This window comes from Peromyscus eremicus, chromosome 5 (genome assembly GCF_949786415.1).
Source record: "Peromyscus eremicus chromosome 5, PerEre_H2_v1, whole genome shotgun sequence".
Taxonomy (NCBI): domain Eukaryota; kingdom Metazoa; phylum Chordata; class Mammalia; order Rodentia; family Cricetidae; genus Peromyscus; species Peromyscus eremicus.
This window is the reverse complement of record NC_081420.1, coordinates 117,775,908-117,799,982: the sequence shown is the minus strand read 5'-3', so window position 1 is coordinate 117,799,982 and position 24,075 is coordinate 117,775,908. Positions and strand designations below refer to the sequence as shown.

Genomic DNA, 24,075 nt, shown 5'->3' with positions numbered 1-24,075 from the left:
AGAATGTGGGAGCACTGAAAGCTCTGACTGATTTTTATCCTGACCTAGAGATGGTTCCAGGAAATGACCAAGTTGGAAAGGAAAACACAAGCCAGTGTTCCCCTCTTTTCCTCTTTTTCCAGGAGAGGAACATGGGAAGTACACAGCAGAACATATACTGTACAAGATATTAGTTGTTTCTCCATGACTGCAACAAAATCCTGATGCAGAAAGACTTACCATGAAAAAAGCTTTTGGCTCACAGTTTCTGAGGGTTCCATGGCTGCTGGACTCCGTGAACTCGGGAAGAACATCAAGAACAAGTAGACTCAAAGAGAAAGACTGTCTCAAAAACCAAGGAGGAGGAGGAGGAAGAGGAGGAGGAAAAGAAGGAGGAGGAAGAGGAGGAGGAAAAGAAGGAGGAGAAGAAGGAGTCAAATCCAACCCTTATCTACAGAGGGAAGATGTTACATAAACAGGTATTGTTTGCACTAGCTAAGCCTGGTGGACTCCATTCACAGCATGGAACACACAGAGCACTCACTTCCAAATGCAGGACACATGTGCACACACTCATGTCATGTAAATGAGACCATTCAGGATGTATGCTTATGTGTTTACTTACACAAGTACACTCAACAGCCCAAAATATGTGAGAAAAGTAAAGGCAAAACTTCCACCTCCAAAGAGCATTCTCCTCATAGTTGAAAACAAAACTCATTCTTCACATTAGCACAAAACCCTCCCTCTAATCCTTCGTGAGAGCCAAAGTTTTTTAAGTTTTAATTACTGTGCCTAAGAGATCCATGTAACAACAATACCTCCAACCTGCAAGCCTCTTACCCAAGGCCATTGTTCATGGGAGATAACAAGCCACATGTTTTCACTCCCCTAAACAAGTTTGGTTGACCCAACTGCACTGGATGTACTTGATCACATGTGGGCAGGAGACACGCAGTCAGGAAGTGCATCAGGATGTATGCTTGCCCTGATTGGATGTAGGCAAGAGGTACCCAGGCAGGAAGTAGTATGTCAAGTGATATGCTTGCCCCGATTGGACCTGATGGGAAATACTGCGTCCTTATGGCTTTGTCTTTTAAGCTTCTGAAAAATGTGAGTTATGGCCATTTTCTGGGAATCCAGGAATGTCCAGAGTCCTTTGTCCTAGCCAGTGTTTAATTAAAACTTGCTTCAAATTTGGCTCAAAATTGTGGTAGTGGTCTTATTCTCATCAGACAGAATTAACATCTCCCCTTGTAAAGGTCAAAAATTTCTTTGGGGTCACCATGTAATGCACAAATAACATTTCATTTTTATTTAAAATCATAAAAAATTTCAGTATAACTTTTTATTCTCATTTTTTTTATTTTTTATAATATCTAGAATCATCATCCTTGCCACAAAAACTTTTCCTCTCAACTTTTCTAGGTAACACAATTTCTGTTAAGTTACTAGGGTTTTTCCCAAATCAGATGTGATGGCTCAAATCTGCAATTTCAGACCTCGGGAGGCTGAGGCAGGAGAATTACAGCGCTTGGTACCAGCCTGAGATACAGAATGAGACCCTGTCTCAAGACACACACACAGGGTCGGGCGGTTCGTTTTCATTTCTTTTAGCCTGCACCTTGATGCTTGACAAGTGTCACTTAAATTGGTCTGAAAACAAAACGCTGGTGGAAATAAATAAGAGCTGGGCTGTAGTTAGTGCTCAGTCGGTAAAGCAGTCGTCCAGCACACATGAAGCACCAGGTGCAATCCCAGCACTGCATGAACTGCCCTTGGCACTGCGGCCCTGTAACCCCAGGACTTGGGAGATAGAGAAGGATCAGAAGTTCAAGGATCTTGGATATGTAGCAAGTTTGAGGTCAACCTGGGATACAAGAGAGCCAGAAAGAGAGAGAGAGGAGGGAAGGGGAGAGGAGAGGACAGGAGCAGAAAGGAAGGGAAGGAAGGAAGAAGGCTGGAAAGCCATCTAGAGAGTACTAATTTTTACATGAGGTAATTTATTACTACAGTAGGTTGTTTACACCTTCACAGTATCCCATCCTCAGCTAATCACCTTCATTACAGAAATCTACCGGGCAGGAGAAGGCACTTTGTCAGTTTTGTTGTGAGGAAACTAGAGAAGCCGATAGTCATGGATCCAGTATCTCTAGTAGCACACCTTGAGGATAAGGGCAAGGGAAATTCAAATATTCATTTAAATATTTATCTCAGAGGTTTAACCAAGGAACAAACAAAACCCAGGGTAAAAGTGCGTGTGCTGGGGAAGTGAACCAGAGGAAAAACTGGAAAAGTAAAGCTTGTAAAGCATAGGAAGCCATCAGAAACTGTTCAGATAAGTTCTGCGAATGTGGGGATGGTGTCTGGAATGAAGAAATCAAGACCAAGGAGAAGCATAAATCCAGGTCAGAAACACAGGCGACTGACCTAGGATTACAGCTCCCAGTGTGTGTGCCGACAGAACACAGGCTGCTGGAGCTCACAGAAGCGTCTGAGATACTTTAATCTGTATCTTAAATTTTGGAAAACAGATACAGCTGTCACAGAATACACAAATGTCTACAATTAAACTGTGTGGGCATGCATACTTTTCCCTTCCTTTTTCTTCTGAGGGCTGAAATACCTAAAAAATAGAATAGTTAGATATTTCTTAGTTATCACTGCTGGGTGTAATTCTACATCTTTAATCCCAGCACTTGGAAGGCAGAGGCAGGCAGATCTCTGAGTTCAAGGCCAGCTTGGTCTACAGAGCAAGTTCCAGGACAGCCAGTACACAGACTCTCTCTCTCTCTCTCTCTCTCTCTCTCTCTCTCTCTCTCTCTCTCTCCTCTCTCTCTCTCTGTGTGTGTGTGTGTGTGTGTGTGTCTCTATTTCTCTCTCTCTCTAGTATAATATTATATTAATGTAATTTTACATATATATATAATATTTCTTTGCTGAGGATATGGGGGGATATAAGAACAGTTAGCAAGAAGCCTGCCACGGCCATACAGTTTGAAAGCAACATAAGTCTCTGTGTTTACTTGGTCGGGTCTGAGAGGCTGTGGGACTGGCAGGTGAAAGAGATTTGCCCTGACTGTGGGCCAGGCAGGAAAACTTAAGCTACAGGGGGATCGGAACTTCTACATTAGAAACATGCTAGGCAAGGGCAAAGATGCAGCTACTCAGGCGAGAATTAGAAGATTTCATGGAAACCAGAGTAGAACAAAAGCAAGGGGCCAGGGCCTCCAGCCTGTACGTACCGAGTGACACAGCTGAGGCCTTTATTCTCAGCCCTGGCTTTACAGGCCCTTGTTCTCTCTCTAAATTCATCACAGAGCCCTGTAAAGTCAGCAGATCTTGCTTTAAAATCAGTGACTATTATAAGAGTAAGAGCTAGACAATGATAGGCATGAGCTAATGGCCAAGCAGTTTAAATAATATAAAAGTCTGTGTGTTTATTTTATAAGTGGGCTCTGGGACTGGCAGGACTTGGCGGGAGCTGGAGAGAAATTCTCTAGCTACAAATGGTGCCCAACGTGTTGGCAAGAGTTTCCACCTAAAACCTAAGTAAAAAGATTCTAAAACGGAGCTAAAAACAGTTCCTAGTTGTCTCTTTTAAGTTAGTGGCAGCCTGTGGGTTTGACCTACTATCTACTACAGCGGGTTCCTGGTGTCCACGCTTGACCTGCCATATGGTGGGAATGAGGCCTCTGCAAGTGGCACATTAAGCTGCGTGGTGGATTTAGCCTTTGCTAGTACAAAACAAAAAGAGGTTTCTCGGCTACACGCTGCTTTGATAAAAGCATAGACCCACTATTTCTGAGAGTTGATGGCTCCCAGAGCTGGTGGAAAACATACCACCGCCATGTTGGGAAGCTGAAGTGGGTGGAGCCAGCAGCCACAGTGCTGTTTCAGTCTTAGAATCCTGCAGTTTAAAGCAATAGGTTCACAATAAGACTTATTCAGATGGAATAGTTTACAATGTATATAAAATGTACATAGGCTTGAAAGAGAGAGAAAAAGGAATATATACAGTTATATAAACAAATAAATAGTTTTTAACAATAAAGTCTTTAAAGAGACAGTAAAATTAATATTAAAAATATAAGCCACATAAAGATGGCTATCACACAGAGAATCTAGATTATGTTGTCTTTGATATTTGTAACTAAAAAAAAAATTTGACTGTAAAAGCTGTTAAGTTATGCCAAAATGTAAATTTTAAAGGTACCTTGACTTCAAAATTTGGATATAAGGATATGTTGCTTTAAAAAAGAGGCTTTGCTTTTGTTTCCACAGAAAGCCAGAGGCTATGGATTTGTTCCAGATTAAGATACATCAGGTTTGACCAGCCAAGACCCCCTGAAAGGTCTCCAATGACACCATGGCCCAGATGATCTAACATCCAAAACAGTTTCAAGGTAACTGGCTCAAACAATACAGCCTCACGGACTACTCCATAATCCTAAAATTTTCTTTGTATCCCCATAAGATACAGCGCCCTCATCCAGCAGGAAGTAGTAAGAGATGCTATGCCCAAATTCCCAAATATACCAAGCTGGCTTTGGATAAAATTGGTTCACTCCCCCCCTAAACCTAGACATATTCCTAAAATAAAAGGTTAAAAGATTCTTTTGTCCCATATCAAAAGAGCCTTCTGGTATGGGACAGAAAAAAAACAATATTTTTATTTAAAACAGGTTGATTATAAATGCTATCTCTTTCTAAAGAAAAAAAGGGGGGATATGATATAGATATACAGGATATAGATATGATAGGATAAAAGAGTAGATTAATGAACCTACTATTAAAGAACAACAACTTGTTTAAAATGTTTTACATTGGTATAGATTTTAGTTTATTGATACAAGTTTAAACTTAATTTTGTTATACTGTATATACATTTCTATTCTCATTTGAGGTATTATGTTTATGTAACTCATTTAGATTGTAGTGATAATTAAAAATACAGATTAATAATTAGTCTTCTATGATAGTCAAACTTGTACCATGTTAGTTAAGTTTTCTAGGTATACATAGATGATATATTTCAGATAGTCAGGTAACCTTCAGATACTTCAAAGACCTACAGAATATGACATTTAAAATATTTTTAAAAATTTAGACTTTCTGGACAGTAAGACATGTCTGCTCCTGGCAGCACCGATTTACTTCAAAGAAAAGGATGGACATCGAAGACACTCCATATGGAGTTTATCTTTGCCTTGACAAAAATAGCCATTTGGACAAGAAACTGTTCTTGCCTGGACTGCTTGATCGACTGGACATGCAGGAACCATGAAAAGGTGACCACTAAACTTTGCTTGACAAAATGGTCCTTTAGGTTCCTGCTTCACAAAAAACAAAAAACAAAAAAAAAACTGCCAGACATTCTACAGGACACATACACACACACACACACACACACACACACACACACACACACACACACACACACACAAATGACTCAAAAACTAGCCCTGTGGGCTAAAGACAGATACACCAACTTTACAAGAGAACTTTGGATGACTGTCCAGGCTGTCAGCCGTCTCTGTCTACCCTACAAGACTCCGAAAAGTTGCTTGCATCCTCCCGTTTCTCAGGTAATATTATATCCTTCTGAGGTCTTTAATGTAGTTAAAACTAGATAGTTACAATTTTCCTTAGTTATAATAAAAGATAAGTTAGATATAAAACCTTAAACTCACAAATATAAGATAGATAGGATACCTTCTTTAATATTGTAATTCTTGCTCAATAATTGTTTTGTTATATGTAATTTTACTATGTTAAAGTTAAAACCTTCCTTTTTGAAAAAGAAGAAAAGGGGAAGTGCTGTGGATATCGCTCTGTATAAATAAACACTGGCCAATAGCCAGACAGAAAGTATAGGTGGGACTAACAGAGAGGAGAATTGAGGAAACAGGAAGGAAAGATTGCCTGGAGCCGCCGCCAGGACAAGGGAGATGTAAGGTACTGATAAGCCACGAACTACGTGGCAAAGTATAGATTAATAAAAATGGGCTAAATATAAGAGTAAGAGCTAGGCAATGATAGCCCTGAGCTAATGGCCAAGCAGTTTAAATAATGTAAGAGTCTGTGTGTTTATTTTATAAGTGGGCTCTGGGACTGGTGGGTCTTGGTGGGAGCTGGAGAGAAGTTCTCCAGCTACAGACTATCAACTCTGGGGCATGGTGGAACACACTTTTAATCCTAGCCCCGAGGAAGCAGAAACAGGTGGGTGTCTGTGAGTTCCGGGCCAGTCTGGTCTACACAGAGAGACTGTCAAGAATGAAAGGGAAAAAGGAAGAAAAGGAAGGAAGGAAGGAAGGAAGGAAGGAAGGAAAGAAGGAAGGAAGAAGGAAGGAAGGACATCTTCAAAATAAAGCAGAGCCTTTATGAGTGAACATATTTAAATGAAAAACTCACTATTTCTGATTTCTCTGTTGCTGTCTAGATGTTTCATCAAAAATGAATTCCAGCTCAAAAACACATGCAGAGTCACGTCTGCATCTGACACCTTTGTCTCTTCATTGCCTTGGTTTTTAATAATGGCTCTTAATAATTCAAGAATTTTAGCTTTTTCTGAGAAACTCACAGTCTAAGAAAAACAGACAAACATTTAATGGCGGTAACAAAACATGAAGGATGGTGCTAGAGCATTTGAGACAGCTTTCAGAAATTACGTTAAAAATGGTCTTCCATGAGAAAGAACGGGGAAGATGACTGCAGGCAGCAATGAGTGTGTGTGGCTGAACATACAGAAACAGCCCCTGCTAGACTGTCATTTCCAAGAAGTAAATAGTAATGACATTTGGTTATAGAGCAAGAGTTTCTCTTATTTTCTGAACTTTAACAATACACAAGGTATTCACTAAAGATTAGGAATTCCCCCTAACCAGCTGTTTTAGTTTCAACCACACAAAAGTTGTAGTGCCCCTTTAAGGAAAAGTTGCAAGGTAGAGATCATGGAGGAATAGGGGAAAAGACTGTGGGAGTGAGTCTCCAGGCTCTGGGTCACCGTGTGACAAGAATACACTATTCCATCTGTGTCTCTGGGAGACTTGGGGCCACAGCATTTTGCCCACGTGGCCAAAAGGCAGAATTTCCCTGGTTGCAGATGATGACAAACCAAATATTTAAACATCAAGCAGACTCCAAGGTCAGAGAAAACAGCTAATGTTTGGGCAAATCAATCACTTGAAATTTCTCATCTGTGAAACAGAAAACTGCCTGTCTCTCGGTACTTTTGTGCAGATCAGCTCATATAGATAGGTAAAGAATGTAGGATAGTGTTTGATTTCAGAAAATGACAATATAGGCCATATATATGCATGTGTCTAATTGAGACGCAGATGTTTGCTTGCTCCCTTGATTTAGAGAGACCGTATGATCCCATTTGTCATTTGTTTGCTCTACAAACCTATACAGCTAAAAGCTTTGAGTGCACAGAATGTGGTGTCGGAATGCTAACCTTTTGAATTCTAAATGAGTAGGACTTTTTAACACACGTTCCAAATGTGAACATTTCATATTGGCAGTTACTTCCAAGTAAGCTATATTTTAGAATGATTCTTCTATTCAGTTCAGAAATTGTGCTGAGAAATCCCTCCTTAGAGCTCTAAACTCTAGTAACTGACTGAAATCTAAGTGAAGGTTTCCTATTTTGTGTTTTTCCAGCCGGCTTCTGTTTCCACCCCTAAAGATAACCAGGGAGCCTTCTCAGAAAAAAGTCTGTCTCAAGTTCCGCTCCACAGTGACTGTCCCTCACTAGGGCTTTCCTTTAGATGGAACAAAGTCTCAAGAATGCAGCACGTGTTTCTGAAACGTCCCTAGTCCCTACAGCTTCCGAAATCATCCTCAGGATCCACTAAGACCAGCCAAGTTAGTGAAGCCAACAGTCCTCCACTACCCTCCCCGGCATCCCTCCCACCACGCCCTTCGGTAACCTTGGTTACAGTCACGCCCTCCTCCGGAGCTGCCCAATCATAAAAGTCTGATGTCACCGGACAGGGTTGGCCTAGCTTGAATCTCACCTAGGTCATTGGCTTTAAGCATCTGAACGGAAACGGAAGCGGACTCATTTCTTTTAAAGATGAGTTTCCCCTAGTGCAGAAAGCGTGAGTGGGGAAATCGCGGCCGGGTCTTCCGGGGGCGGGGACTCACCTGCCAGATCAGGAGCGGGGAACCGGCCGGCTCCCAGCTGCAAGGCAGACCGAGCGCCCAGGTCCCCAGGTCCCCTAGCTGTCATGGTGCAGCCGAGATTCTAGGCGACCCCCAGGCGAGGCGCCGACCTACCACGGCGGCACCGGGTGCATGTCAGTTGTCCGACTAGGATGCAGCCCGCACCTACCTGCATCCCGAGCGGCCGCCGCTGCGGCAGCCGCAACCACAGAGCGACCCGAGGACGCGGCGCCAGCGCCTGGTAAATTTTTCTCTGTAGAGAGCCAGAAGAGAAAACAATCAAAGAAGAGAAAGTGCCAAAATCTCGGTTTGGTTTGTTTTCTTGGCTGTCGTAAGCTAATTTGTTTATGAAAATGCCCAGCGTGTGTAATCTGAGCAACTGGAGGCGATGGATCCGACCCCTGATCATACTTACTTACGTAGTTGGCATCCTGATCTTGGTTCCCTTGTGTATTTGGGAACGTCACAAACTGAAGGTAAGAGGGTCCAGCACCTCTACCCTTTCTTACTCTGTTTGGCAGAATCCCTTTGTCAGCCTTTAATGCTTGGGGGTCAGAAAAACATTTCGTCTTTGAACATTAAACGGACCCGTCAGATTTCACTTTGCCGCTACAAGTGTAGGTGGGACCGGGTGGAGAAAAATAGTTAATGTTGCTGCTTAGAATGCTTCGCCGGTACCCATCAGTTCCCAGAAAACTATTCTTGAAATCATATCTGCTGTGCAGATACTGGGCTTGACCAGATCAGATAAACTACCTTGAAAGCTCCGTTTTGGATTTTATAAGTTTTTAGCCTGCTTCCTGGAACGAAAGGATTCCCGTTAGTTGGACTTTGCTAAGTGTTTTTACGTTTGAAGTTCCATCTTTTATTTGTTTCTTTAATGAGAAAGTCTCATGTAGACCGGCTGTTTTGGGACTTGCTTTGTAGCCTAGGATGGTCCTCCAACGTCCACATTCTCAGTGCTTCTGTTTATTCAACGCTGGGGATGGAACCCAGGGCTTTCTTCATTTGAGGCAAGCAAGTATTCTACCAACTGAGTTATGCTGGCCACTTGAAGTTACTCCTCAGTCAAAGCAAAAGTTTTACAAAAGTTCCTCGTGTATTTGTTTCTTTTTTTTTTTTTTTATGTATTTGTTGTTGGTGTATTCGTGGGATGGCCCACTTGTGGAGGTCAGAGGACGGACCAGTTGGGGGAGTTGTTCTTTCCTTCCATCATGAGTGCTGAGTGAGGACTGAGCTCAAGAGATCAGTGCAGTGTTGGAGGCAAGCCCCTTACCTGACTCATCTCTCCGGCAGCCTTTTGTTACTTGTTGATGTCACAACATGACATCATGTTGTGACATTACTAAAGTATTACAAGCAGAATAACTAACATATCCGTAATATATGTATAAAATGAACTTAGAATTATTAATAATAACCAGAAAGTACTTTATTATTTTAGAAGAGTTATGACATACCATGCACATGACCCCCCCTTTTGAGTGTGGAAAATACTTTAGTTAAACAATGTGTCCAAACGTGTCTGTGGGGTTCTTATGTTCACTAAACTTTTGTTGGCTTTCTTATTATAGTCCATATAGATATTTAAGTCTCTTATATATGACATTAAATATTTCTCATTTGTTGAGTTTTTAGCTTATTTGAAATATGTCCACCTAAATTTAGGTATAGCAATCATAATATAAATATAATTTTCTCACTTAGTGTTCCTTGGAGTACTTAATTCACTTAGTATTCTCTTAGCTGTGAGCTTCAAGCGTAGTTTGAAAGTGCCATGAACCTTTAAGACCAATTCTAATCTGCGGTGTAAACTGCTAACACCCCAAGTTGAGTCCCTCAAGTTCTGACAGGGATGTTTAATGGAGGACGTGCGGGTGAGCCTGTCAAATAATGCACTTGGATATGCAAGTCTGGACCTCAGAACAGTTTCAACTGCAGGTACACATCTTGTTTATTCTACTCTCTGCCATAATAAAGGCTGTAAACTGGGCTGTGGAAGACGGCTCAGCAGGTGGAGCAATAACCAGGAAACCCGACCACCTGAGTTCCCTCTCTGTAACCCACCTGAATGGCATCTATGGCAAGATGGGAGGTGGACACAGAATTGCCTGGAAGCTTGCCAGCCAGCTAGCCTCCACTGTGCAGCACAGCAGCAGAAACAAGAGACCCTGGTTCCTAAGCTGGAAGGAGAGCTGACTTCCCAGAGCTGACCTCTGACCTCCACACATGCACACCTGCACTCACACACACAGAAGCACATGTGTATACCATGAACTGAGTGCCTTCAACAGGAATTTGTGTTTTCATGGTCTTGAAAACTATTTTTGAGTCAGATATCCTGGGGGCCAGAAGGTTGCTGTCTAGGGAGGGTACTCTCAGGTTGCAGATGGCCACACTCTTACTGAATACTCAGGTGGTTGAACGATCTCATTTTGAGATCGCCAGCCCTATGAGACTATGACCTCATTTCATCTAAGTCCCCATCAGCTTTATCTCCAAATATGGCCGTTTGCATTAGGGGTTAAGTTCCGACCTCTGAAAGGGGAGCACACCTAGGTACTAATGGTCAGACTTCAGATAGTGTCTGCAGTTAAAGAATGCTTGAGATCAAGGACAGAGAGAAGGAACAGCAAAGACCTGGCACCGGCATTTCCCAGGAATTCACAAGGAACCAATGAAGTGAATGCCCTGGAGGAGGGTTTCAAGGGGACATTCTGAATACTGTCCACTGTTGCCAACCTGCCTGTCACTCTTCACAAGTAGAAAGGTCAGTGGGAGCTTAGTGATCACTGAAGCTGGAAGGACCAAACCCAGAACAGAATTGTTGAAGTACAAATGTGTGGTGGAAACTTAGAATCCGGAGAATATATGAGTTTTGAAGATTTTGACTCCGAAGGAGCCTGAGAAATGATAGCACAATAGGTGGAGGGGACTGAGAAGTTTAAAGGAAGGTTTTGTTTTTGTGTTCAAGGTTAGAGGCTTACCTGGAGCATTTCCTCAAGATAGCTCATAAACAGCAAACAAGAATCAGATACAGAAAGCAAATAACACACTAGGAATGGGCAAAGATACTATGTAAATGTTCTTTTTGTTTGTTTGTCTTGGAGGAGAAGGATGAGGAGGAGGGTTCTTTTGTCAGGCTGTCCTGGAGCTCACAGAGACCCTTCTGCCTCCCAAGTTACTAGGACTAAAGGTGTGTGCTACCACACTCTGTAACTCCAGCTCCAAGGAATCTAGCACCCTCTTCTGACCTCAGCAGGTACCCACACTCACACATGCACATATTCACACAGACACATACATAGAATTTATTAAAAAGTAAATCTTTTTTTAATTGCTACTAATTATTTGGGAAATACCAAGCAGTATTAGTAATCAAATGAAAATTTAAGAAAAAAACATTGATCTTTATAGTTTTAATATCAGAATCTAAACCAATGAATGTGTTCTTTTATTTTTCAAGGTTGGAATACACACTAAAGCATGGTTTATTGCTGGTATCTTTCTGCTGTTGACGATACCTGTGTCCCTCTGGGGGATTCTACAACACTTGGTGCATTACACACAACCGGAACTTCAAAAGCCTATTATAAGGTCAAATCTTAATGTATTTGCTATTACTAGTACTGACTGACTTAATTCAGAAAACTGACATTAAATGTTTTTTATATTTTACTTTCCGTAGGATTCTTTGGATGGTCCCAATATACAGTTTGGACAGTGTAAGTATATTTTATTGTATTGCATTAAGAATTCTTGGGCTGGAGTGATGGATCAGTGGTAAGGCATACTTTGCTCTTCTAGAGAACCCAGGTTCATTTCCCAACACCCACATGGCAGCTCACAACTATACCTCCAGTCCCAGGGAATCTAGTTTCTGATCTCTGTAGGCACCAGGCATGAACATAGCACATACGCATACAAGTAGACAAAATACTCATGCACATAAAATAATAAAGTAAGTAAATCTTTTTAGAAAAGGAATTCTTTTATGACACTTTTTTTCCAGTTTTTTTGAAACAGGGTTTTTCCATGTAGCCCTGGCTGTCCTGGAACTCATACTGTAGACCGGGCTGGCCTCATACTCAGAGATCCACCTGCCTCTGTCTCCCCAGTGAGTGCTGGGATCAAAGGTATGCACTACTACAGCCCAGCTTTTTCTTTCTTTCTGTTTTTACCTATTTATTTTTATATTTTTGAGACAGGGTCTCACTATGTAGTTCTGGCTGTCCTGGAACTCGCTATGTAGAGCAGGTTGCCCCTGAACTCACAGAGAGCCCCCTGCCTCTATCTCCCAAGTGCTGGGATTAAAGCCATGCACCACTACAACTGGCCAAGTTCACTTGTCTTTAGTGTTGGTAAGGAAGATAATATAATGAAAAATGCACATATTTCAAACATTTTTAATATGTAGCTGTTTTCCTTGCTCAGTTGCTTAAATTTAAGATTAGTGGCTCTTAATTTTTTAATGAACGAAATATTATAAATTACCCTCATCAATACGTAGCCACAAGGGAATACTTTCCACCCCAGGCATCCAAATGTGCTGATGCTCAGTTCCCTTATATAAAATGGTTAGTATCAGCATATGGACTAATGTGTCTCCCCTGTCCTTACAGTTAGCTCTAGATGGCTTATGACACCTGATAGAATATCAGTGCCATAGGCAGGTAAGGGGACCTCCGTGAGTTTGAGGCCAGAGTGCAGACCTGGGGTCAGGGGCTGTTACAAATATTTCTGCTCCAGGGTTGGCTGAACCCATAGATGCAGACTCTCATAAGGATACTGATTGTTCACTATCATGCTTTTTAGTTATTAAGTCTTTTATTTGTACCCCACCCCACCCCAAAAAAGAAAATAAAAGGAAAAAACACTTTCCACAGTAGACACAACTAAAGAAAATGGCTTTAGCCAGATGTGGTGTTGCATCCCTTTAATCCCATCACTCAGGTGGAACTCTTAAGTTGGAGGCCAGCCTGGTCTTCTACATAGTGAGTTCCAGAACACCCAGGTTACATAGACCCTGTCTGGAAAAAAAAAAGAAAAAAAATGTCTTCAGTAGCATTTTCTGAATCAGTAGCATTTCTCTTTAACATCTGTGCTTTTCCATAGTGGTTGGCTTTGAAATTTCCAAAAATCGCAATCTACGTAGATACCTGGAGGGAGTGTTACGAAGCTTATGTCATCTATAACTTTATGATCTTCCTTAACAACTACCTAACAATTCGGTTCCCAAACGTGATGTTACACCTGGAAGCTAAAGATCAGCAACAGCATCTCGCTCCACTCTGCTGCTGTCCACCATGGGCGATGGGAGAGTAAGTGTGTTTGGTTTTGATGGGCCTCTGTGTGGGTCTTAAATATCAGTCAGCTCTCTGCAAGGGGTGGGGACAGTAGGCAGAGCCCTTACACTATGTAGCACGTAGTACAGTTTGAAAGATAATAAAATACATTTTTACAATGTGCATGTTGGAAGGTTTTTTGTTTGTTTTATTTTTACATTGCTTACCCCAATAGAAAGTTCATCAATGTAATGAGGGAGAAAACCTTAGAAAATGTTTAATCAGCTATCTTTTTTACAGTTGGGAATTGGAGCCTAAAAGATCATGCACGTGATCACGCAGCTAATTGTCTTGTACTTGTCTCCCTGCTGAGACAAAGTCACTTACAAAAGCAACTTAGGAACACAGTTGAGGGTGCAGTCCCTTATAGTGGGAAAGGCACGTGGCAGGTGCATGACGTCATACTGCATCTGCTGTCAGGAAGCAGAGAGGAAAGCCGGAACTCCGCTCACTGCCTCGTGTTCAGTCCAGGGCCCCAGCCTGAGGATGGCCACCCACCCTCAGGGTGGTTTGCCTTGTCCCAGGAAATCTTTCTGTAAACACATTCACCAGGAAGCTGCATCCTAAATGTCAATGCTTTATACACATGCATGTGCACAAGCTCACAGTTCATTTGTGCCTCCGTTTCTCTCCTGTGTTAGTTAGAGCCATCACTATCAATTCTATCAGCAAAGGTCCTGAGATAATCAGTTTTATTTGACTCACAGACTCAGGTCATTTGGTCCTGTTGATTTGCAGTGTATCATGGCAAGAGTGGGAAACAGGAAAAGACCAAGGTCCCAGCACCTTCTTCTGTTCCTTCTGTTCTGGGTTACACTATAGTGGAGCTGAAGGGAGGCTTTAGGAGATAAAGTTATTAAATATTTTCAAAATGGTCTTCAGATTTCCATGTTGCCACCACATTCTTACCCTACTGTCATTTAGGAGGCCGAAATTGGCAGGATTCAATATAATTAGTGTCAGCTGTCAGCGTGATTTTAATTTGGAGGCTTTGCCATGTTTTGATGCCACTGAATAGTTGAGATGTTATGTTCTCTTTCTTCTGCAGAATGCTGCTCTTTCGATGCAAACTGGGAGTGCTGCAGTACACTGTGATCAGACCAATTACCACTGTTACAGCATTGTAAGTATGGCCTTCCCTTAGTTTTTTTTTTTTAATCTTCATGATACATGGCTGGGAATATAGCTCAGTTGATAAGAGTATTTGCCTTGTATGCACAAAGTCCTGGGTTTAATTCCCAGCATGACAGAAACCAAGTGTAGTGATTCATGGCAAATAATCCTTGCACTTGAAGGTAGAGGCAGGAGAATCGAGAGTTTAAGGCTAGACTGGGCCCTGTCTTAAAAAACAATCTATGTTCTTAAATGGAAAAAACAAGTAGAAAAACAATGTTGATTAATAGTGTAAATACGTATATAAAAGCTGGATTCCATTACGATGAACAATGCAAAGGATTGCCATGAGATTCACATCCTTTGAGAGCAGACTGTACAACACATCAGAAAAACAAAAAACTCCTTCAGTTGGGTTAAACTAAATAAACACAGATTTATTTTCTACCTTGTTAAGAGTTTATTAGGAACACTGTCTTTAACTGGTGCCACCTTTAATCCCAGCACTGAGGAGGCAGAGGGAAGCAGATCTCTGTGAGTTTGAGGCCAGCCTGGTCTACATAGAGAGACCGAATCTCAAAATAAACACACACAAAATCCATTTGATGTCAAAATATGAAATATAATCAAACTACCTGGGAAACTGTTCCCTAAAAAATCCAAAGTGTCAATTTATGATTTATCTATTAGATATTAACATTCTGCAGCTCACATAATTAAAAAAAAAAGCCATGTTTAAAAAAAAAAAGTTCAGGGGCTGGAGTGATGGCTTAGCAGTTAAGAGCACTGACTGCTCTTCCAGAGGACCCGGGTTCAATCCCCAGCACCCACATGGCAGCTCACAACTGTCTGTAACTCCAGTTCCAGGGGACCCTTACACAGACATATATGCAGGCAGAACACCAGTGCACATAAAATAAGAATAAATCAATTACTTAAAAATTAAAAAAAAAACAGTTTAACTCTTTATTAACCTTTGAGCTAGAATTATTTATGAAATTATGATTTATTTCCTTGCTGCTTAGAAACTGGGTGAGCATATAACTTATGGTAAAATTTACCTGTGGGGTGGGGGTGTCTGGGTCTTCAGATACTTACCTGCAATTTACAGGAAAAGGTAAGCTGTAGTTAACGATTATCAGTCAAGTTTTCCAAAATTAGGCCTTGTTTTTTGAAGTTAATATTATTCTCTAGTTTAATGGTTCTCAGTATATAATTTCTTTAAGTTAAAAGGAATAATCATGTCATACATATCTAGAAAAACGTTTCTCTGTTAGTGACCAAAGTCAAGTAATTTTCCATAGATTTGCTGAAGTAAACGGACTCTAAATTTTAAGTGTTGCTACCACTACACCTTAAGAACGTGTTCAGGGCTGGAGAACACTCAGTGGAGCATTCAGTGTTAACAGCACTTGGTACTCTTGCAGAGGTTTAGTGAAATCTAGTTCCAGAGTATCCAGTGCCCTTTTCTGGTCACCAAGGGCATTGCATGCACATTGTGCACAGTATACATGCAGGTAAAACATTCATATGCATAAAATAAGTCTCTAAAGGGTACGTATTAAGATACGGGTTTACTTGGTCAGTCATAAAGTTGATTTTTGCCATTTTTAAGGGTATGTGAGCTTGTTGGTGTCTACGACGAAGGGAACTTTAGCTTCTCCAATGCTTGGACTTACTTGGTTATAATAAATAATTTGTCACAACTGGTAAGTAAATCATCATTCTTCTTAACTGTACTAAATTTGTTTCTGTTGCTAAATATTATTAGGTACTATTTCTTAAGGGAAAAAATTACCTTTTAATTTGTACATAGAACTTGAAACAGCTGTAATATATACCTTTATACAATGTAGAAGTACAGTAATATGTTCATGAATGGTTTGGAGACTTATATGCAGAGCTGTTTGCTCTTGTGACCACACAGCATTGTGGGGATAAGCATGGTGTGCCTTCTAAACAAACAAAACATAATGCAATCGGCCTATTCAGTGAGAGGAAAAAGTCTAATTGGCACGAGAGGATAGAGTTTAAATAAAAATAGAAGAGTTCACCAGGTGGTGGTGGCGCAACCTTTTAATCCCAGCACTTGGGAGGCAGAGGCAGGCGGATCTCTGTGAGTTCTAGGCCAGCCTGATCTACAGAGTGAGTTCCAGCACAACCAGGGCTACACAGAGAAATCCTGTCTTGAAAAACCAAACAAACAAACAAACAAAAGCAAGAATTCAAATCTCTGATATATATTTAGAATTAAAGGAAAATAAAACTGAAATTTAAAAAAAATGAGTGCTATTCTAGGAACTAAAAGGCTCTCTTAAGCTGATGTGTATTTCATCTAAAGTCTTTGGATAGTGCTTTTTACAGTATAGTAAACACTTCTAATACATAAATTATTAGAAGTTTATAATGGAACCGAGCATGGCATTGCATGCCTTTAATCCCAGAATTTGGAGGCAGAGGCAGGCAGATCTCTGAGTTTGAGGCCAGCCTGATCTACAAAGTGAGTTCCAGGACAGCCAGAGTTATACAGAGAAACCCTGTCTTGAAAAAACAAAAAAAACAAAAAAAAAAAAAGAAACAAGGAAGGAAGGAAGTACAAAAGAAAGAGGGAGGAGAGAGAGAGAGAGAGAGAGAGAGAGAGAGAGAGAGAGAGAGGAAGAGAGGGAAGAAAAGAAAGAAGAAACGAAGGAAGGAAGGAAGGAAATATATTATATTGGAAATATATTATAATGGAAATAAATGAGGTCTGTCTTCAGAGCTTTCTCTCATGTTCATCTCCATGACCAGCAGTCTTTTTTCTGGGAATGTACTCTAAAGAAATGGTATAAGGGTTTGAGCCTTCTGGGATGTAATGCCCATTATAAGAAAGGACTGGAAACACTCTAAACCCGGTGGACATAGTTTGGTCTTCCCATTGGCATTTAGACAGATACTAAAAGTAAACCTTATGAAACATACACAAAAGTTAGCTACTTTCAGTTGAAAAAGATATTGGAATTAATATCATGAGTGTAATTAATATCTTGAATGTAATTCATACCACCTAATTGTGAACTTAAAAATGGTTACAATTGCAAATATTATGTTCATTTAAAAAAATAAGGTGGAATATAATCACCATACATTATATGTGTGTATGAAACTGAAGACAGCGATGTTCTAAAATAGAAAGTGGTGGTGGTGTCATGGGCCTATGAGAATGCTGGACTAAAGTCTATCAAATTGTGCAAACAGGCAAATTGTATACTATGTGAATTATTTGTCAATAAAGATTTTATAAAATGTGAAAAAGAAAAAGATATTGGGAACAAATTTTTATTTTAGTTCATGATAGATGTTAGAAAATTGGGTTATGACTGTGGAATGTGCCTGGAGTGTTTGTCTATCACACAGCCCTGGGTAAGATCCCAGCATGAGGGTCACAGTTCCTATGTACAGAGAAACGGTTCAGTGTTAAGAGTCTGTTTGTTTTTAGTGGTACTAGAGCTAGAACCCAGGGCCCGGGAGTGTGTGACATGCACCCTGGGTGGTCCTGCTCCAGTGCAAGGGTCTGAGCTTGGTTCTTGCTTTACTGCTCTCATATCCTGAAGTATTTTAAATGAGCATAAAGTATCTCCTGGTTTTATTGGGGAAAGTAAGCTTCCAGAAATGCTTCTTGCTGTTGAAATGCTGGTTGGTTATTATAACTGACTCTAAAGACGTGGGCACTTATTTTAAGAAGTAAGGCCAGTTGGACTTACACACTGCTCTCAAGGAAATCGGTTTGTGTGATGCAGATTTCATGATCACAGTTATATTGAAACTGTGCTATTTAATGTGTTGCCTAATAAAATGTGTGTGTGTGTGTGTGTGTGTGTGTTGTGTAAATGTTACACGAGAGACTAGCTAATAATAATAACCAAGTTTTTATAAAAGTGGTGGTAATTTGTGTTGCCTTTTTTTTGACTGAAGGAAACCTTCCGTTCATGTCATTTGTTTATTGCTTTGAGTTCCAGTATGTGAACACTTAGAAACATATTCAGGAAAAATGTTACATACCTCTCTTGAGAAATCTCACATATATGCATCTTCAGCAACATATTAAAAGCACTAAAACGTCGGCTGATTAGCCCTAAGCTCTGCCAGGAACATTACTGTAGACTCTGGTTTCGGCTTTAACAAATGGTTCTGTCACTGTCTTCCTACTGCAGAATGTTGAATGTTGCTTTTGTTTCTAGTTTGCCATGTACTGCCTCCTGCTGTTTTACAAAGTGCTGAAGGAAGAGCTTAGCCCTATAAAACCCGTTGGCAAATTTCTTTGTGTCAAACTGGTAGTCTTTGTCTCGTTCTGGTAAGTATTGCTTGCTCTTAAATATTCTCATTTTATAAGTGCCAATAAAACTGTTGGTTAAGGGAGTTTTTTAAATAATGTGAATACAATGCCAGGCTCAGTGGTGCCTGTCTGTAATCCCAGCTCTTGGAAGACTGAGGCAGGACTACCATTCAGGGCCAACCTGAACTAGGAAGATGTCTTTGGGGCTGGAGAGAGGCTCAGCAGTTAAGAGAGTGTGCTGCATATCCAGAGGACCGCAGTTTGGTCCCCAGCACTCAGGTCTGGCGGCTCACAACCTCATGTAACTCTAGCTCCAAGGGGTCTGAAATCCTCCTCTGGCCTCTGTGAGCATATGCACATACCTGCAGTCAGACACACACAAGAACGTCTTTTTTAAAAAGCTATCCCTTCAGGTCTTATAAGATTTACAAAAATCAGGCCAGAGAGATGGCTCAGTGGTTAAGAGCACTTGCTACTCTTGCTGAGGACCTGGGTTTAGTTCCCAACACCAACAAGATTAGTGGCTCACACTCAACCTTCTGTAACTTCAGATCCAGGTGGTTCTAATGTCCTCTTCTAGTATCTGCAGACACTGCACATGTATTGTATACACACATGCAAGCAAAATGCATACAAATTAAAATAAATATTAGTTTTAAAAAGATTAAAACAAACAAACAAATGATCTTAGTCATGTGTGGTGGTACATACCTGTAATCCCAGCATTCAGGGTGAGGCAAGAGAATCTTAAATTATGAGTTTGAGGACAGCCTGCTCTATAAAGCAAGTTGTAGACCAGCCACATTGTGTTATCTTGTATCTGAACAAAGAAGTAGTCAGATGGCCACTGTGACATTTAAAAGATGAAGATAATTTGAGATAGCCTAAATATCTTGATGTTGGTGTGGTGGTGTGTACCTTTAATCCCAGCACTCCCCAGGGAGGAGAAGCAGGTGATTCTCTCTGAGTTCAAGGCTAGCAGGGTCTACATAGCAAGTTTGAGGCCAGTCAGCTACATAGTAAGACCCTGTCTCAAAATGAATAAATTACTTAAAATCTGTCATAAATAAAACTATCAACTAGGGAGAAAACATGTAATGACAGGGGAATGTTTATCAGTGAGTGTCCTTTAAAACACAAGGCAAGGCTGGAGATCCATCAGAGTGTCTGCCTGGTGTATCCACTGCCCTACTGTCTGTCCTCAATGTCACAAAGCAAACAGCAAAACTAGCCATGGTGTTAGGACAGGATAGGTACTAAGAGTTATAGAAACAGTTTAGCAATTCAGTAAGGGCAAAGGAGAAGGAATTCATGAAACTGCACTGCCAGAAGTAGTCATTAGCAGTTGAAGACATACATCATATGCAGTTTTTACAGAAGTAGCTTATGCTATAGAGACTTCTGGGACTCGATGGTATTATAATGCAGATACTCTGTGGGCTGGCAGGCTAGCTCTCTGGGGAAAGGCACTTGCTATGCATGCCTAATGAACTGAGTTTAATCCCCAGGACCCCTGTAAAGGTGGAAGTAGAGAACCAACTCCACAGAGCTGTTCTCTGGCACCCTGCCACACAAATCATAAGAAGTAAGCCTTAAAAACGGAGAAAAAAACAAAACTGAAATTAATAGGGCCAGTGAAATGGATCAGCAGGAAAAGATGCTTGCCATCACCAACCTGACAATTGGAGTTCCATCAAAGAGCCCACGAGGTAGATGGAAAGAAATGACTCCTGCAGGCTGTCCTCTGACCTCCCCACACACACAACATGTTATATGTGTGCACACACACAGCCGAAAATAAATATTATTTTTGTCCTAGTAATTATTCAGGCATGGTGGCATATACCTTTAATCTCAGCACTTGGGAGGCAGAGGTGGCCAGATCTCTGAGTTTAAGGCCAGGTTGGTCAGCATAGTGAGTCCTAGAACAACCAGGGTTCCATTGGTAGACCCTGTATCTAAATGAATGAATGAATAATAAAATGAAATCCTAGTACTGAATACACATGTAAACACACTTGAGTATCAGCCTTTACTTACAAGCTGTTAAAACTTAGAATCTAATTGTTTGTACATGTTTTCAAAGCAAAAAAGATAATCTGAACCAAATGATGAAGTTCTGAGAATACATAATGCAATTCATCTTATGAAACTAGTAGAATAAATTTGTAAGGCAAGATGAGTATATTTAATATAAGCAGACCTTGTTTGGGAATATGCCCTAAAGCCAGTGTAGGGGACGAGCCCCCACACTTATTTACGCCAGGAACTCTTGGGGATTGAGGGATAAGAGACTTAAAGAGTTAAGAAGCAGAGAGATAACACAGAATAGACTCGGGTGGGCATGGATCTTTATCCACTGGCCCAGAACTGTATTCCAAAGGACTATTTATAACAATGCCAAGGGGTGAAGCAAAAGACCTCCCCCTTGCTAGTTACAGTCATCTGGTACCCAGGTCCATGGTCTAGTCAACCTCTTATGGAGCCCTACTGGGTACAGCCACTAGGAAACCTAGTGGGCTCCAACAAGGCAGAACAGTGGGGGGTCCTGGAGTACATTGAGGCCTTAACTGATTTCAGGTGCATATTTTAATCTCTGTGTATACAACATGTATGTGTTTATTGTGTGAGTGGCACATGTCCATGCCATGTGTGCATGTGGAAATGAGGACAGCTTTGGGTATCAGTCCTCACCTTTCATTTGAGATGGGGTCTCTTAACTGTTACTCTGCACACATCAGGATCGCCGGCCTGCAGTCTTCCCAGGATTCTCTTACCCCACCTCTCAGCTCACTGCAGGAGCACCGGGTTTACAGATGTGCACCATGCCAGCCTTCGCTGGCTTCTGTGACTCTAACTCAGGTTCTCACACTTGTGCAGCAAGTGCTTTACACACCGAGCCCCGTCCCGAGCCCCTAATTGCATAAACAGTTGGTCATTTCATGATCTAGATTTGACATTTACCTTTTCTTGACATACAGGCAAGCAGTCCTTATAGCACTGTTGGTGAAGGTTGGCGTTATTTCGGAAAAGCGTACGTGGGAATGGCAGAGTGCGGAAGCTGTGGCCACGGGCCTGCAGGTAAGTAGTGCTGTCAATGAATCAAGGGGTTTTACTGTTTACGCTGTTTGACACAGTGATGCCCCAAACGTACAAACAGTGAGCAAGGCTGTTAGATTACTCCATGGTGCGGAGCAGGAACCCTAGAGAAATGGCCCATAGGTACTGATTGGTAATGGTTTTATTCCTGGTCTACATATATCTGCATGTTTCCTTTCAGTCCTTGGGGAACAGATTAAGAAATACTTGACTGAGGGAAAGCAAAAGAGATGTAAATCTTGGCTTGTCATGTTTTGAAGTAGAAAACATAATGTTGGAAAATGAATATAGCCAGGCGGTGGTGGCGCACGCCTTTAATTCCAGCACTCGGGAGGCAGAGCCAGGCAGATCTCTGTGAGTTTGAGGCCAGCCTGGTCTACCAAGTGAGTTCCAGGAAAGGCACAAAGCTACACAGAGAAACCCTGTCTCGAAAAACCAAAAAAAAAAAAAAAAAAAAAAGAAAGAAAGAAAAAGAAAAGAAAGAAAAATGAATATAATTTGGATTATATTTAAAAAAGTTGACACCCTAAGTAACTTTGAAAATGTTAGCAGTTTGAAAAACTAGATTTAAAGCCAAAGATGTTTGATATTTTCATGGCTGTTGTAGGATTTTATAATCTGCATCGAAATGTTCCTTGCGGCCATTGCCCATCATTATTCGTTCTCCTATAAACCCTACGTGCAAGAGGCAGAGGAAGTCTCTTGCTTTGACTCTTTCCTGGCTATGTGGGATGTGTCAGATATCAGAGATGACATTTCTGAACAAATAAGACGTGTGGGTAAGTAACAGCTGTTTAACTTTGGTTAGTGTGGTTGTGTATATAGGGAGTGGGGGTTGTCTGTATGTGCATGTGGGGTCAGAGGTGAACCTCGGGTATGGTCCCTCAGGAGCTGTTCAGTTTGGGTTTTGGAACAGGGTCTCTCACTGTCCTGGGGCTCACAGATTGAGCTAGGATTGCTGTACAGAGGCCCCAGGGATCCAACTGTCTCGCTAGCACAGGACTGCAAGCATGCCTAGCTTGGGACCTGTGCTGAGGATTGGATCAGGTCTTCATTCTTGTGTGGCAAGCGCTTTACAGACAGGTATCACCCCAACCCAAATACGTAAGATTTACTCTAGTAATTTAAGAAATAAGAACATATTTAAAGCAGTACCATGATATAGGCTCTTCAAATCTGGGGAGAACAAAGAGAGGAACTATTTTTAGAATGATAAAAATAACTTTTGGCTAATAAATTTATATTGTCTTAAAGGGAGAACAATGAGAGGTTACCCAAAAAAAAATTATTTTCCTGAAGACTCGGAGCATACTGAACACACAAGTCTGCTTTCCTCATCCTCACAAGATGCAGTTTCTGCAGGTTCAAAGCCATCCTCACCCCTGGGCCAATATCAGGGCTTTGGACACACAATTACTTCACAGAATGCAGCTGCTGCTTCCAAGCTAAGTGAACACATTGTGAGTGATGTCCCAGAAGAGCAGGAACCTCCTGATACAGGCCAACATCAAGACTTCAAAGACACAGTTACTTCACAGGATACACTTTCTGAAGCCAAGCTATGTGAAGATATCATGACAGATATCCCTGAAAAGCAGAAGTCCCCTGACCCATCAATGGACTCTTAAAGCTACCACAATCCTCTCTGTGGCAGGATTGCCTATTCAAAGCTGGGCAAAAACCAGATATAACTACTATATATAATATACACATGCATATAATACTAATACGCACATGTTAGTATATATATATATATTTGTATATGTTTTGTATATCACAAATAACATTTAAATTTCCTAGGCTTTGGCTTTCTTAAACTGTTAGGATATCATATATTCAAACAGTAGGAAACAACTTCAGCTGAACTCTCTTGCATTTCTCAAGAGGATGGACATTTGAAAACAAACAAACAAACAAAAAAATCAGTGCTTCTTAACCACTGCATGAATGTAATGCTCTGGACTGAAAAATGTAAATTTAAGGTTAATTTAATTTAATCATAATCATGTGCCATTTAAGTTTACATAATTATACTTCAATTACATGTCTTTCAACAAA

At 41.0% G+C, this 24,075-nt stretch overlaps 1 protein-coding gene across 1 annotated transcript; it reads left to right on the top strand.

Annotated features, from left to right (window-relative positions):
- Positions 1-7,825: 7,825 nt before the first annotated feature.
- Positions 7,826-24,075, top strand: Tmem184c (transmembrane protein 184C). The gene is made up of 10 exons (XM_059264280.1): positions 7,826-8,624; positions 11,615-11,745; positions 11,837-11,873; positions 13,264-13,469; positions 14,542-14,616; positions 16,222-16,315; positions 18,824-18,936; positions 21,900-21,999; positions 22,625-22,796; positions 23,272-24,075. Exons 1-10 carry the CDS (start codon positions 8,496-8,498, stop codon positions 23,643-23,645), a joined length of 1,431 nt encoding a protein of 476 aa, XP_059120263.1. The 5' UTR covers positions 7,826-8,495; the 3' UTR covers positions 23,646-24,075.

Bases quoted from the DNA above. Each gene is read 5' to 3' on its own strand.
- Tmem184c (XM_059264280.1), top strand. From the start codon at position 8,496: ATGAAAATGCCCAGCGTGTGTAATCTGAGCAACTGGAGGCGATGGATC. The intron at 11,746-11,836 runs GTCAAATCTTAA...TACTTTCCGTAG, and splicing joins CTTCAAAAGCCTATTATAAG to GATTCTTTGGATGGTCCCAA. The intron at 22,797-23,271 runs GTAAGTAACAGC...ATTGTCTTAAAG, and splicing joins TGAACAAATAAGACGTGTGG to GGAGAACAATGAGAGGTTAC.